General features: G+C 39.6%; 1 protein-coding gene across 1 annotated transcript; it reads left to right on the top strand.

Moving 5' to 3' along the window:
• The first annotated feature begins 351 nt into the window (after positions 1-351).
• On the top strand, positions 352-7,568 carry LOC107675756 (ATP synthase subunit alpha, mitochondrial). The gene is made up of 11 exons (XM_016470182.1): positions 352-541; positions 1,201-1,276; positions 1,378-1,547; positions 3,105-3,278; positions 3,914-4,080; positions 4,153-4,453; positions 6,359-6,583; positions 6,662-6,769; positions 6,853-6,997; positions 7,091-7,241; positions 7,346-7,568. The coding sequence occupies exons 1-11, from the start codon at positions 482-484 to the stop codon at positions 7,422-7,424; spliced, it is 1,656 nt and encodes a 551-aa protein (XP_016325668.1). The 5' UTR covers positions 352-481; the 3' UTR covers positions 7,425-7,568.
• The last annotated feature ends 7,885 nt before the right edge of the window (positions 7,569-15,453 follow it).

Raw genomic sequence — 15,453 nt, 5'->3', positions numbered from 1 at the left:
TGGACTATGTGAACAATGCAAAGTAGAAGAAACAGTAACCCATGTAATTCTTGAATGTAAGGAATATGAGGAAGAAAGAAGTAATATGATAGTTGAAATCAAGAAGAATGGAATTCAGGTGGTACATTTTAAATCTTTAATAAAATGGGCAAGTGAAATAAATAGTAAAGCTTTCTTTCATTTTCTTAAAAGGACGGGATTAATAAGTAGAATGTAACTCTCTGTTCCACACTCCGGAGCAGAAGGTGGCGGTAATGCACCTAATTACGCTGGTTGCCAGCCGCCGTTAAAAGCCAAGAAGAAGAAGAAGAAGAAACGTACGCGCACCTTCTCACAGAACTGCATCCGGGTTCTGCCGCTGACCTTTCCTATATGAGCAGCGCACTCGACCTCCATTTCCTTCACTCAGCTCCTCGCGCTCCAGCCGGCCGCTGCAGGAGGACATAAGCTCGCGCTCCCGCTACACAAACCACCCGTAAACATGCTCTCCGTTCGCGTCGCGGCGGCTCTGGCCCGCACCCTGCCCAGACGGGCCGGATTCGTAAGTCTCATTTTGTGGCGTTTTTCGCGCCGGTGAATGTCAGCGCTGGTAAATGGCGTGCGGGTGTGCGTCGCCATCTTGCATTAAGCAGGGACTTGCGTTTCATTTAGCTTTATTTGAGTCTCGTTTTCAGCTACAGCTGTGCGGAGTTTAAGGGAACGGAATATACGCGTTTTAAAAGTGTATTTAAAATACAGAAGCATATAGTTGCATGTTTAGCACGGTTGCGATCAATGAATGACATTCCCAACTGAAGGTCAGGAAATGCTTCTTGGGTGTATGACATGTCAGCTGTCATTGGCTTTACTCTGGTGAATTTGGTGTGTTGTTCGAGTCTAATGTTTAAGTGCATCCTCATACATTTTTGTTGCACTGTAGGTTATTCTCCATTTATGCGGAAGTTTGGATGACGACATGGTGCCGCACTGTGATCTCTAAACGCAATCAGATTGCTAACATTGCATATGCAAACTTTGATTTAGTATTTGTAGCTGGTCTGCTTTTCAAGTCTTATTTGAAGGAAGAATGGGTTTAGCTCCAGTGACGCTGTTGTTGATGGCGAATGGAGGTCAAGGGCTTTTTATGGTTGAATCTGAAGTTGTCTGTATATTACTAACATTATCATTGTAGGATTCTAACCAGTATATTTGCAATTGCAGGTTTCCAAGAATGTTGCTGCTGCATGCGTTGGAGCAAAGAACCTGCACACTGCCAGACCATGGCTGCAGAAGACAGGTTATGAAATGTTTATTGATTTGCATTTAGTTTGTTTGTTTATTTTTTGTTTTTGACACATTTAGACATGCATGCTCTAAACACATTGTGTCGTTTTCTAGGCACAGCGGAGGTGTCCAGCATCCTGGAGGAGAAGATTCTTGGAGCCGATACTGGTGCTAATCTGGAAGAGACGGGCCGTGTGCTGTCCATCGGTGACGGTATCGCTCGCGTGTATGGGCTGAGGAACGTGCAGGCCGAAGAGATGGTGGAATTCTCCTCCGGCCTGAAGGTGAGTTAGCAAGGGATCAAGAGGCCAGATGCTCAAAGGCTGGGACACACCAAACCGACTTAAAAAAAACTAGCAGCTGACGGTGTTGTCGCCTTACACCACTCAAACTACAGCCGACTGCAAACCAACACCTGCAATTCTGTTCCTGTGTGAGAGGAATTAGCTGTCTGTATCAGCAGCTATCAATAGTATATATCCATCATTCAGAAGGAGAAAACGAAATGAGGAATTATGAGATGTACGCAGATATACAAAACGTAAAGAAAGCAGTGCTTGCTTACCATTTTGAATATCAGTTATGTTGATAACTAACTTCTTTTTAAGCGTCTCATGTTATGAAAATATTCGCATATTGGAATGCTTGGGTAAGATCACGTAACATTAGAACAGCCTTCTGTCTGTGCCGCCTTCATTTACTTGCTTGTTGTCATCACTTTCGCTTTAATTCTCGGGCACTGACTCGTTCACTAAACTGAACCTCCAATCAGTGTTCTCGCTGTGGAACACACCAAAGAAACTAACCTGACAGATGCTCGCTGACAACCCGATCTTGGTGTGTCCCGGCCTTAAAGGGTATTATGATAGTATGCTTAACGCACACAATATACATGTGCAATAAAATAAAAGCCAAAGCATGTTTTAGTTAGAAATGCATGTTTTAGAAACTGGTGTGTGTATACGCAAACCGGTCAAGTATTGACACCTACTTTTTAAGTTTTCCACTTTTTTTTTTTGTAATGTTTGCCTTTATTATGATAGGACAGTATTTCAGACGGGAAGAGAGGGGGGATGGGATTGGGAAAGGTCCGTGAGCCGGGACTCGAACTCAGCGCTATATGTTGGCACGCTGCCCATGAGGCTATTGGCGTTGACCACATTTATAATTTTTTTTTTTTTTTAAATATTTTATAGACTTTTTATATTTAACTATTTAATCCATTTACGTTTATAGAGTCTTGAATTAAATATTAAAAATATAGAAAAATAGTATAGTATAAATTAAAATGAAATAGTCTGACTAGTTAAACTAGTTACTAGTTAAAAGTGTAGTATACATGAGTAATCATAAAGGGTTAGTTCACCTTCAGTTGCTGGTCCCCATTGACTTGCGTAGTGTTTTTTTCCATACTCTGGAAGTCGGTGGGGACCAGCAACTGAAGTTGAACTATCCCTTTAAATCTGATTAATTAAATAAAATGGTATAAATTAGTAAGAGAACTTTAAAATAGTCTGACTTGTTAAATATTTACATAAAGTGATTAATCTTAGAAGTTTGACCGTTTAAAATGGTATAAAATAGAAAAGTATAAATAACTTTTTAAAATATCTGATAAAATGAAGTATAAATGGTTCTAAATAAATGCTCAGACTATTTGAATAATGCTATTATAATACAAATAGCAAATTTTAAAAGTCTTTCTGTACACTAAGAAACAGTTGTATTAAAAATATTTACGATTGAGCTAGTTTTAATATTTAAATTATAACGTGGTCCTGCATCTATTCTTGGTGAACTGTTGGCTTTTACATTTAAGACTCTTTCATATCTCTCTATAGGGCATGTCTCTGAACTTGGAGCCTGATAACGTTGGTGTTGTGGTGTTCGGTAACGACAAACTGATCAAGGAGGGTGACATCGTCAAGAGAACGGGGGCTATCGTGGACGTTCCTGTCGGAGAGGAGCTGCTCGGCCGTGTTGTGGATGCTCTGGGAAACCCCATTGATGGCAAGGTCTGACCACTAACTGGATACTTGCATCGCTTTAGCTCCTTTTGTGGCGCTTTTCCACTGCATGGTACGGTTCACTTTTGGGGGGTTTTCCACTGGGTACAGTATCTGGTACTTTTTTCCGTACCACCTCGGTTGAGGTTCCAAGTGAACCGTACCATTACCAAAACGTGACGTGTAAACTCTTCTGATTACTGATTGGCCGGAGAGAATCGTCACTACCTGCGTAACTGAACTTGTGACACGAGACACAACAGACCCGCTAGATTTAAATCAGCACAGCCAGCGAAGGATCAAATGCAACTGTTTTGAACGAGTGCACTTTTTTTTGAGTGCACCAAAAATGGCTGTTTCGTGGTCTGTTGAGGAAGTGCAGACGTTCCTCTCGTTGACAGCCGAGGAGCGGATCCAGTGAGAGCTTGATGGGTGACACAGAATGAAAACAGTATAGTCGCGACAGTATAGGTGGCGCAACTAATGACATGTGAATAATCCTGCCCACTCTAAAGCGTACTAAACTGCAGTGGAAACGTGAGCTGAGCCGTGCCGAGTCGTACCACGCAGTGGAAAACCGCCATTGGATTTCTTTATCCAATAGTTGTCACACTTGAGTTGACAAATCTGTTTCTCCTCCAAAGGGACCCCTGGGCTCTAAGCAGCGTAGGCGTGTGGGACTGAAGGCCCCTGGCATCATCCCCCGCATCTCTGTGAGGGAGCCCATGCAGACGGGCATCAAAGCCGTGGACAGTCTGGTGCCCATTGGCCGTGGCCAGAGAGAGCTGATCATTGGAGACAGACAGACTGGGTAAGATGAAGTGACTTGATGAATGCTTGCTTCATTTGAGCATGGTCATCCATTTAAATTTGTTTCCCCCAGCAAAACCGCCATTGCCATCGACACCATCATCAACCAGAAGCGCTTCAACGATGGCACTGATGAGAAAAAGAAGCTGTACTGCATCTACGTGGCCATCGGTCAGAAGAGATCCACCGTGGCCCAGCTGGTGAAGAGACTGACGGATACCGATGCCATGAAGTACACCATCGTGGTGTCCGCCACTGCGTCTGACGCCGCTCCCCTGCAGTACCTGGCTCCATACTCCGGCTGCTCCATGGGCGAGTACTTCAGAGACAACAGCAAACACGCCCTCATCATCTACGACGATCTTTCCAAACAGGTGAGAACTTTGTACTAAAGCTGCGGTCACATTTACTGTTGTTCTGCACATTTTTGCGGGTCAAATCCAGTCACTTCTATTGGAACCAATGCGATTCGGAATTTCATATGAAGGGGAAAGATTTCCCCAACTGGTTCAAATTGGTTGTGGGTTTGCCACGTCGACCAATAGAAAGCGGCTTGGTTTGTAAGTGACCTCATCTTTAATAAACTGGTGCAAATATCAAAGTTGTTCTTGGTACTTTTTCCACATTTTATAATGGTAAACTATATGGGAATTGAGGCTGCATGATTAATCATTAGAAAACCGAATTTTGAATATGGCTTGGTGTGATTTTAATGAAATATCCCTGCGTGTTTCAGTGTGAAGCGCAGCAGTTGGCTCTTAGATGTGAGCGGCTCATTATCAGCCAATGTTTGCACAGCAAATGCAGTTCGCATGAGGCAGCATTTACTGAGTTTGGAACGCTTTAATATGCATTTTACAATCACTTCAGTGGATCACTTAAATGTGCATTTGCAACATGCACTAGAAGTGCTTCTCAAAGAAGTTCAATGGTTTAATGTTTGAAAATGAAGAAATTAAAACGGCCATAAATATATTTATTTTACAGTTATAGTCATTTCTTAAATGCACTTGTATTATGTGCATATTAGGACTGTCAAAAAATTTTTTGAATTTCGAATATTCGTCAAATTTAAAATAAAAAATCCACATTCGAATTTTAGGTGTGCGTTAAGGAGGCAGCCTTATCAGTGGCGCACGAGATGCGATGACGATGTAAGTGTCGTTGCATTGTTTTTGTTAGTCTATCCAGTTGAAGCCACTAGATGCGGCGCTGCTGCATTGTTAATTACAAATATTGTGGAAAAAGAGAACATCAATGCGGAGAAGATCTTGTTTACATCAAAACCGAAACCAAGCCGTTCACACAATGCATATTAAACGCATTTTCTAGATGGACATCTATTACTGTTGCACTCGTGTCTCGCACAAAAGAGTGCTGTGAATGTTTAGAAAGCCATGTAAAATTAATGCAAGTTTAAATAAAAAAAAAAACATATCGAGATTTTATGGCGGGTTTTTCCACCATCCCACTGCATCTCATGTTTTTAAATGAAAAATGTACTCTGTGATTGGCTTTCCGCCTTTTGTATGCATACATGATGCTGTTTTGTTTATAGTTGTTTAAGCAACTTAATTATAATTGGTTTATAAACATTATTTTAAACATTATGCACTTTTTTTCGTAGATAGTCGTGTTATCTTATGCTTTGAATGATGTGGCCTCAGGAGAGAAGCCAAAAGCTTTTCTTCACCCTAACTGAAATGATGCATTTTAAATTTGAATATAATTTGAATTTTGATAAGTACAAAATTTGAATTTAGTTTTTCAGCCATTTTGACAGCCCTAGTGAATGTCATTGCATTAAAAATAATAATATTTTTGCTTATTTTATAGCTTAATTTAATATACAGAATTTTGGCCAAATTGTGCCTCACTAGAAAAAAGCAAAAAAAAATCCCTAAATCAGGGGTTCTCAAGCGCCACTTTCCAGTAGAGTTTAGCTCCAACCCTCATCAAACACACCTGATGAAGCTAATCAAGGTCTTCAGGATTAAGAAAGTTACAGGTGAGTTTGATCAAGGTTGGAGGTAAACTCTACAGGAAAGTGGACCTCGAGGGGCCAGAGTTGAGAACCCCTGCCCTAAATCATGCGGCCCTAATAGTAACTATGTAGTCACCAAAAATGCTAAATTTGAAGTGTTCTCAAGTGCATGCTTTAGACTCTCTCCTAACTTCATCATTACATGCATCCTAGGATGCTTTTTAAATTGTAATAAAGGAGTTAACGTGTCTGGAGTTTGAAATCAGAAAATAATGGTCAACTTCGCTCTCTTCAGGCTGTTGCCTACCGCCAAATGTCCCTGCTGCTGCGTCGTCCCCCTGGCCGTGAGGCCTACCCCGGTGACGTCTTCTACCTGCACTCCCGTCTGCTGGAGAGAGCGGCAAAGATGAACGACAACTTCGGTGGTGGATCCCTCACTGCCCTGCCTGTTATCGAGACCCAGGCCGGAGACGTGTCCGCTTACATTCCCACCAACGTCATCTCCATCACTGACGGACAGGTGAGTCGCCACACAAGCAGATCTTCTGCGCAGACAACGATTTGATTCCAAGCTGATGTTCTCGGTCTCTTAATGCAGATTTTCTTGGAGACCGAGTTGTTCTACAAGGGTATCCGTCCCGCTATTAACGTGGGTCTGTCCGTGTCCCGTGTCGGCTCTGCTGCCCAGACCAGGGCCATGAAGCAGGTTTGTTTTGACTTCCATTTGATGCTTTTGAGCTCATTTCTATGTCAAAATGGTTCCAAAACACCCTGCTGTTTGTTCTCCAGGTGGCTGGTACCATGAAGCTGGAGTTGGCCCAGTACCGTGAGGTGGCCGCCTTCGCCCAGTTCGGTTCTGACCTGGATGCCGCCACACAGCAGCTGCTGAACCGAGGCGTGCGACTCACAGAGCTGCTCAAGCAGGGCCAGTACTGTAAGTACACTGCTGCCCCCTACTGCATAGGAGGACTGGTTCACTCACAAACTACTGGTTTGTAATGTTCCTGTGCTGTTTTGTCTCGTTAAGCTCCCATGGCCATTGAGGAGCAGGTGGCCGTCATTTACGCTGGTGTGAGAGGACACTTGGACAAGGTGGAGCCTAGCAAGATCACCAAATTCGAGAAAGCCTTCCTTCAACATGTCATCAGCCAGCACCAGGATCTGCTCGCAGCCATCAGGCAAGTTTTCATTTGCAGTTCTGTGTAAGGAAAGCCAGTGAACATTGTTGTTGAGCCGCCTCCACTCAGTTTCACTTCTAAATATTTATACTCTTATGTTTCAGGACCGACGGTAAGATTTCAGAGGCCTCTGATGTAAAACTCAAGGAGGTCGTGCTCAACTTCCTCTCAAGCTTCGAGTAGACTTTCCTGTATCACTAATGTTTTGTCAATGTTTGCATAGTGCTTCTGCTTAAATTTATACAAACCCTAAAGAAACATTCAAGTGGCACTTGATCCTCATTGTACAGAAATCTCCTAACCGAGAATAAAGTGTTCCCAACTCCATCTTTGGTTCTCTGCATTTATTTTGTGTTCTTGTGATTGTTTGAATGCTGTTGTGTCTATCATATTTTCTAATTAGTGTTAATCTAAGATGCATATAGCTATTAAATACCATAAACTTTTTTTTTTTTTTTAAGCACTTTAATTCCTTCAAACTAATCAGTTAAATTATGAATGGTACCGAAATTGTCTTCAGATTTTGTATTGCAACTAAAAAATGTAGGCCTGTCAACTGGTGCGTTTTCTAGTAACTTAATATTTATTCTGCATTATCAAGTTCTTTCCACAATTTTTGTACCTTGTCTTGTTATTGCTTTGACTTTCTAATGTGGTTATTTCTTTTTTCAGTTTGTCTGCGGTTTAATTTTCACTCATTGTTAATTAACAATTTTAGTCCTTGTGGCATTTTATAAATGTAAAGCAGTTTAGTTTCAGGGATTTTTCTTCAGTTAGGATGGATGCTTTTTATTTCAGTGAATGTTTTCACTTAGTTTGTTAATGATTATACTGGTCTGACGATTGAAAACAAAACTTAATTGTAAATCGAGAATTCTGGCTTGCTGTGCCCTTGTGCTTGTCTCGATATGAAATTTGAGTCATGAGATTTCATACCTGCTGACAGCATGGCATTGCTTATGCAGGTACATTTGAGAACTTGACTTTTTTTATTTTAATTTTTGTATTCTCTAAATAGCAAAGTTTGTCAGCCATATGGTCTGTTTTTAAAATGGTATCTTCACTCTTGGTGCTTTTAGAGATTTGTTTTGCATAAAGAATCTGAGGTTTGCTTGAGAGCTGAAATCTGGGACACTTTTTTTATTTTTATTTTCTTATCTGATGGTTGCATTGCCTGGAACAATGAAAATGGTTTGGAATTGAATTTTTTCAAACCTTAACTTAACCTTGTTTTTGGGTCTCTGCCACTAGTTGTAATATAGCCGAGGTCATTTCAGTTCAGTTGAATGTCATTTCAGGACAGTTCCACATTCTGCCACTAGAGACAGTCAAGTAAAGCTCTTCTCCACTAGTGCTTGTGTTTCATGACTACCACCAGGTGCAGACAGTGCACTTCAGCTATAAGATGGCAATTTGCTTTTGCTATAAGAAGTATGTAGTAGCTGATCAAGGTTTGGTCAACGGTTGGTAAAAAAAAAAGATTTAATCACTATGGTTACTTTTGAATGGCTGTCAATGGATGCTATAAGAAGTATGTAGTAGCTGATCAAGGTTTGGTCAACGGTTGGTAAAAAAAAAAGATTTAATCACAATATGGTTACTTTTGAATGGCTGTCAATGGAGAACTATTCTTGTAGTTTCCAGATAATGAAGTTGACATCTAACTCGGGCTACTTAAACCTGACCCCTTGGCAGTAACACACTGAAGTCCTGCAGTAGATAATAGTATTTCTAACACGCCCTCCTAACTGCTCACATTGGTAAGTGACACTACACAGAACTGACATTCATTTTTAAATTATGAGATCTAGAGATGTTTGTATGTAACATTATGCTCCTTTATACATGGTCAACATATGTGAATGTCCACCTACGTAAACTTCAGAGACTGCTTTAGATACACACTCTAAAAACACAACTTAACTGGAAGTAGGTTTTACATTCTAATGACAGAACTCTCACTCTCTCTATATACATATAAAATATATGGTTCTTCTGCAAAGAACCATTATTTCTGAGAGCACATGCACCTACATCATCCCCGTAAGCTCAAGTCCTACAGGTGCATCTCAATAAATTAGAATGTCGTGGAAAATAAATGTGAGCCAAAATCATCACAATTAAAAGAACTAAAGACTTAAACTACTTCAGTCTGTGCATTGAATTTATTTAATACACGAGTTTCACAATTTGAGTTGAATTACTGAAATAAATGAACTTTTCCACGACATTCTAATTTATTGAGATGCACCTGTATAATGTACCTCAGAAAACACACACAGACCCTCAAGCATCTGTTGACAAAGTACCATTACATGTTGTGTTCTCCACTTCTCTCATCAGAATCAAACAGCTGGATCCAATTATTACATTTGCAAAATCAAAGCACGAAACATTTTTCCAAGTCTGGAAGAGCACAAGCCGAGCTTGTATCTTGGCAAGTGCGTGTAAGATGTTTTTTAAAGGTTCTCTACACACAGTGACTTTGTGACTGATTCTTTTTTCCCACCTTTTGATTTTTAAATTTTGTAACTGTCAAAAAAATAATTTCAAAGCACCCCATTCTTGATTTTCTGGAGCTCAACCATTCAAAAACACAGTCGATGCTCTTTCGATAGGTACTTGTTATCCTTCTTAAAATGTCTATAAATTCAAATGTGCATATAAGTCAAAGTATGCACAGTATACATACTGCATACTGCAGAAATAGTAAGAGTATATGACAGTATTGCATTTCGAACACAGCACCAGAGATCTATTTAGAACCGTATCGTCCTGAAGAATCATTTTAATGTTAGAATTTAGGCTTCTTTAAACGCCTTTTTGTTTTTAAAATCTGTAACACTCAGAAAAATCCAACTCGCCTCAAAACCACCTCGTTATTGATTTTCTGGAGCTCAACCATCCAGCTACTGTACACAGACTGTCAACACGGCCTCAACAGGTACTTGATTTCTTTCTATAAATTTTAACTTTCAAATTTTAACTGGTTTCCAGGTGGGCATGCTATTATTAAAAAGGTTCTTTAAAACACCATAGAATTTTCAAAGCATGTAAATATATGGAACTTTATAAAAAAGGGTTCAAAACTTAAAAAATAAAGCTTCTTTATTGGCATCTGTGGTTCCATGAATGACCTTTAACATTCATGGGACATTTTCAATGCACAAAAGTTTCGGTAGCACTTTATTTTACAGTCCTGTTCCTCATGTACATACTATGTACTTATTGTAGTAATTACAATAACTATGTAATAACTAGGTACTAACCATGAACCTAACCCTACCCCATGTAGTTACCTTATATTACCAGTACTTTCTTGGGTAAGTACATGTAAGTACACATACTATAAAATAAAGTGCAACCAAAGTTTCTTTACACTCTTAAAAACTATGGTTCCAACAGGTGGGTTTTCACAGCAACGCGTAAAAGAAACGTTTATGGCTCCCTAAAGAACCTTTCAGTGAATAGTTCTCAAAATAACCATTCTAATAATCTAAAAAAACTTTTTCCACTATAAAGAACCTTTTATGGAATGGAAAGTTTCAGGGATATTAAAGTTTCTTCATGGAACCATTGATGCCAATAAAGAACCTTTTATTTTTATGAGTGTATACTTGAAAAAGATTCTTTAGATAATAAAATGTTCTTCACATGGGGAAAAAACATGGGTCTTCTAAGAACTGTTCCCTGAAAGGCTCTTTGGGGAACCAAAATGGTTCTTTTACAGCATGACTGCAAGAGATATGTTAAATACCAGCGGGATACAGTACACACACCTCTACTGAACAGCTTATGATTACAAACACACACACACATCTACTGATCACCCATGCGTAAACGCTCTGCTGTTATATTTACACACGTGTGTAAAGGCTCTGGTATTATTATGTCCCATGGTAGAACTTTTTAATATCACAAACACACTCTTGGCAGAAGGACTCGGAATGTCTGATGTTGGAGTGTGTGTGTGTGTGTGTGTGTGTGGGTGAACTCCATGCCCAAGAGGGTTAAGGCAGTGCTGGAAAATAATGGTGGGCGCACAAAATATTGACACTTTGGGCCCAATTTGGACATTTTCACTTAGGGGTGTACTCACTTTTGTGGCCAGCGGTTTAGACATTAATGGCTGTGTGTTGAGTTATTTTGAGGGGACAGCAAATTTACACTGTTATACAAGCTGTACACTCACTACTTTACATTGTAGCAAAGTGTCATTTCTTCAGTGTTGTCACGTGAAAATATATAATAAAATAATTACAAAAATGTGAGGGGTGTACTCACTTCTGTGAGATACTGTATGTCAAAATACGGAAGAAAATATTTGGTGTTACCTTCATTACATCCCGACTTTAACATTTTTACTATTTCCTTATGGCCAAAAATCATGAAACTGAATTCATAAGATTTTTTCAGAATTTTTTCAAAATGACAAAAAGGATCTTTGTTTATTTTCTTAATTTGAATGTTGTTTCTGGTCTTATTTTGCGTGATTCATCAGTAAATGTTATTCGAAATGAGACTGGAGAGCTACAGCAAAGGGAAAAAGAATAATGACTTTTATTGGCTATGATTTTAATAGACTGCTTTTATGGTGCTTTGGCATCCTTTTTACCTTTACTTTTACTTTTAGTCATTTAGCAGACGCTTAGCAAAGCGGCACTGACAAGGTACGCGATACAGCATCCTTTTTGTTTTCATAGAATGAAATAGAGCAGCATGAACATTCTTTTAAAACGCTCTTCCACAGAAAGTCAATTGGGTTTGAAACGAGATGAAGGTGAGTAAATAATTTTCTGTTTCGTATGCAAAATACTCCTTGAAATGTCCTTTGGGGTCTAAAAATAGTTTAAGCTACTTTAAATGTGATCTCCAGAGGGAGAAGATCATCAGAACGCTACAAATGTTTTCATAGGGGCCATATATTTTAATTCTATTGCGGTTTATCTGCGAGATGAAAGCTTTAAACGGTGGAATCAGCCAGAATGGAGCAACCGTCTGGAAAACTGCTCCATTTCCTGTGTTTTTGCTTCACTTTCTGTGAAAGCCATTATCTGTGTGCCACTATACACACACATACACTATATAATACAAAACACACACACATCAGGTCATTTCCTTTCCACGGTAAAGGAAGATGATGCAGTCGAGCGTTTTTTGGTCTAAACACACACACAGAGGGTTTTGTTTTTTTTACTAAAGGACATCATGCGACCATTAGCTCATTACAGCGATTATGTCAGTGTTTTGGGCCTGGTTCCGTTTATCTGATAGTGATTTACCTGCGCCGTGTGACCTATTCAGCCTCTATAGAGGTTTTCTTTGACTAAAGCTCTCTAAATCATCAGATCTAGTCCACCTGGCCCCCAGACACCATCTGACAGAAAGTCATGCTTATAATCCACAATATAACACCTTGTGTTGTTTATAAGAGAAGACCTCCAGAACTTTTTCCCCTCTTGTTCATTCCAGGTAAACAGATTTTTTCGTGTGTTTAGTTGTTTGACTCACTTTCTAACATTCCGAGAAAATACTGTTAGGAGTTACACGGCTTCTCTCCCGATGCCAGTGTTACAAACAACGATCCAGACGTCTAGCTTGGATTTAGGTTGGAACTAAGCGTGGAATGAATGTCAGTCTGTTTGGGTTACGAGATGTGAGACCTGTTCAAAGCTTCTGGGGTTTCAACACTGAAACTTGTTGATGGAGATAAAGGTGGAAAGGAAAAATTGAAATCGCATCATATGACCCCTTTAAGTTTAATTGCCAAGATTTCAAAGTCTTGGTAGATGCATATTTGATCAATATTTGTTTGCTAAAATGCTGCATTTGCTTTAAACTCGACCCCATTTTGTTCGAGCATTTTTCCCAAACACATGCATACTATCCGTGTGTGTTTGTGCGCGAGAACACCAAGTACCTGAATAATAGCTTCCATGTACGACCTGCCTCACCACACACGGTGACAAACACACATCCCTGAATGTTATCCATCACACACTCTCATCTATCACTGCTGATGTGTCTTTGAGGTTTGTAGCGTGTGACCGCACATTTGAGCTGCTTGTCTTCTAAAGCCTCACATTTATCTGTTGATCCGCAGCGCCGCGAGTCCATCCGGCCTGCAGCATAACACGCAACAGAAGCTGATAATCAAAGCCTGTTGTTCTACTTTTACCCCGTACCCTCAGTTCTGAGAAAACGACAAGAATAATATTTATGAGGTTTGGAAATTGCTAAATTGTTGGAAATTACTGACATTTTCTTTTGTCGTAACCTTTTGTGTTCGGAATGTTCCGGGTTCGGAGAGTGTTGGCATGCTGTTGATTACCACAGGACAGAAATTCAACTCCTCCATCAGTTCAAGAATCACATTTACAGGAATGCACTAACAATGGAAGTCTATTGGGGGCAAGACTTTGCACTGGGATAAATGCTAAACACTTTTTTTTTTTTTAAACCACCACGAGACTTTAAATCATGATCATTTAAATAATTTATTAATTGATCAAATTATTCAGTATAATTAAACACTATATACTGTATGCAATTGATTACTAATCTTGCTTATGCAAATTTACATCAAATATTGACCATGTCCCAGTAAAATTGCATAATCGACAAATGAGCGTGATTATTAAGAAGGTGAAGTACTGTTTACATACAGAAATAACATTAACAACTTTCATTTATAAATGTTTAAACAGTGCTAATATAAATATGAGAACAAAAGTACTAAATATTTCCACATTTAATCCCTCCAGAATGCTCCATAGATTTCCATAAGTGCATTACTGTAAATGTAATGTAAATGTTAAATTTTTTACAGATGTATTGAAATTATTTATTTTTATAATTATATATATATATCTATATAACATTTATTTTATAGTTATATATATTATTATTAACATTGTTTTTGCAGATATACTGTATATATATAACTGTATATATATGTACCCAAAGCCCCTCTAAAAACCATAGACCTGTGTAAAAAAAGCTTGGTGGCCACATAAGACCACTTTAGGCCAGTTTCTAGAGAGCCCCTAAGTGACACTGTAATGAAAAAATATGTGATGCGAGGAAAAATGTTATTGTGTTCCCTAGAGACACTTCATGTTTGTTCGCAAAACATTTGCGTTTCCTTGCAAACCTATTGCATTTCCTTGTTAAACTTTACATTCACTTGCAAAAGCTTTGAAATATAGTTCTTCCTCCCAATATCCTCCCATATTGTTTCCATCACAAAAGTTTTGCGAGCGAATGCAAAAGTCTTCTGAGTGAACGCAAAAGCATTGAAAAGTAATTTTTCCTCCCATCATGTTTTTTTCCATCATCATGCCCCTTTAGGGTCTCCATAGGTTTTACACGTTTCAGCTGAATAAAAAGCATCAAAACTGCTCCGAATCACAGTTTGTTACTTGTAGATGTTGAGAGTAAATCTATCGTCCCACAGCAGGTTATAAGAACATTCCACCATCCCAGATGAGGTCAGAAGAATACTGTGCTTCCCCCGAGGGGAGGTCAGGGGAAAATTATACTCCCTCAGAGTTCAAGAGAACATTCTCCTGCTCCAGTTTACCCCGTCTGAACAATTGCATGCTCGTAAAGCCTGTTACACAGGCTGTTAAAAGCACCACCATAACCAGCTTTAATAAACACACTGAACACGAGCGGTGTGAGAGAGCTGTAGCTCAGGTATGAACGCCATAAGGAGTCAGCACTGTCTGGTTTAAAAGATTCTCGACTCAAAAACACATGATTGCGACAATTCTTACACAAACATAGACGTGGATACGTGTGCAACTGAACCCTAGTTCTCACACACATGGTAAGATCATTAGCGGGGTCATCTTACCACAAACTAACAGGCCATCTCAACCTACAGTGAGAACAAAAGGACACAGTGTGAGTGTGTCTGTCTGTTTCCTGCTGTTCTACTGACGGATCCAACATAACCAGACATTCAGAGAAAGACTTAAGGCCAGGTCCTGTTGTAACATACGCTCCAACGGGAGGTGGTTTGAATCAGAACATTCCGGAACTTTGCCCACCTGGGTCTTAACATACCCATAATGCTTCAGAAAGCTTTAATGACAGAGCAGCATTGGCTAAAGACTGTAATTTAGGTCTTAACACACACACACACACCCACACACACACACACACACACACACACGCACACTCACACACACACTCGCGCTCACACACA

This window comes from Sinocyclocheilus anshuiensis, unplaced genomic scaffold, assembly GCF_001515605.1.
Source record: "Sinocyclocheilus anshuiensis isolate Anshui unplaced genomic scaffold, SAMN03320099.WGS_v1.1 scaffold708, whole genome shotgun sequence".
Taxonomy (NCBI): Eukaryota; Metazoa; Chordata; class Actinopteri; order Cypriniformes; family Cyprinidae; genus Sinocyclocheilus; species Sinocyclocheilus anshuiensis.
The sequence above is the reverse complement of the archived record's forward strand: the minus strand, read 5'-3'. Positions and strand labels throughout refer to the sequence as shown.

What these genes read in the sequence shown, in the direction of transcription:
- LOC107675756 (XM_016470182.1), top strand. Translation starts at nt 482, where the DNA reads ATGCTCTCCGTTCGCGTCGCGGCGGCTCTGGCCCGCACCCTGCCCAGA. An exon ending in ACCATGGCTGCAGAAGACAG is followed by an intron (nt 1,277 to 1,377) that starts GTTATGAAATGT and finishes GTCGTTTTCTAG; the next exon opens with GCACAGCGGAGGTGTCCAGC. An exon ending in GATCTGCTCGCAGCCATCAG is followed by an intron (nt 7,242 to 7,345) that starts GCAAGTTTTCAT and finishes CTTATGTTTCAG; the next exon opens with GACCGACGGTAAGATTTCAG.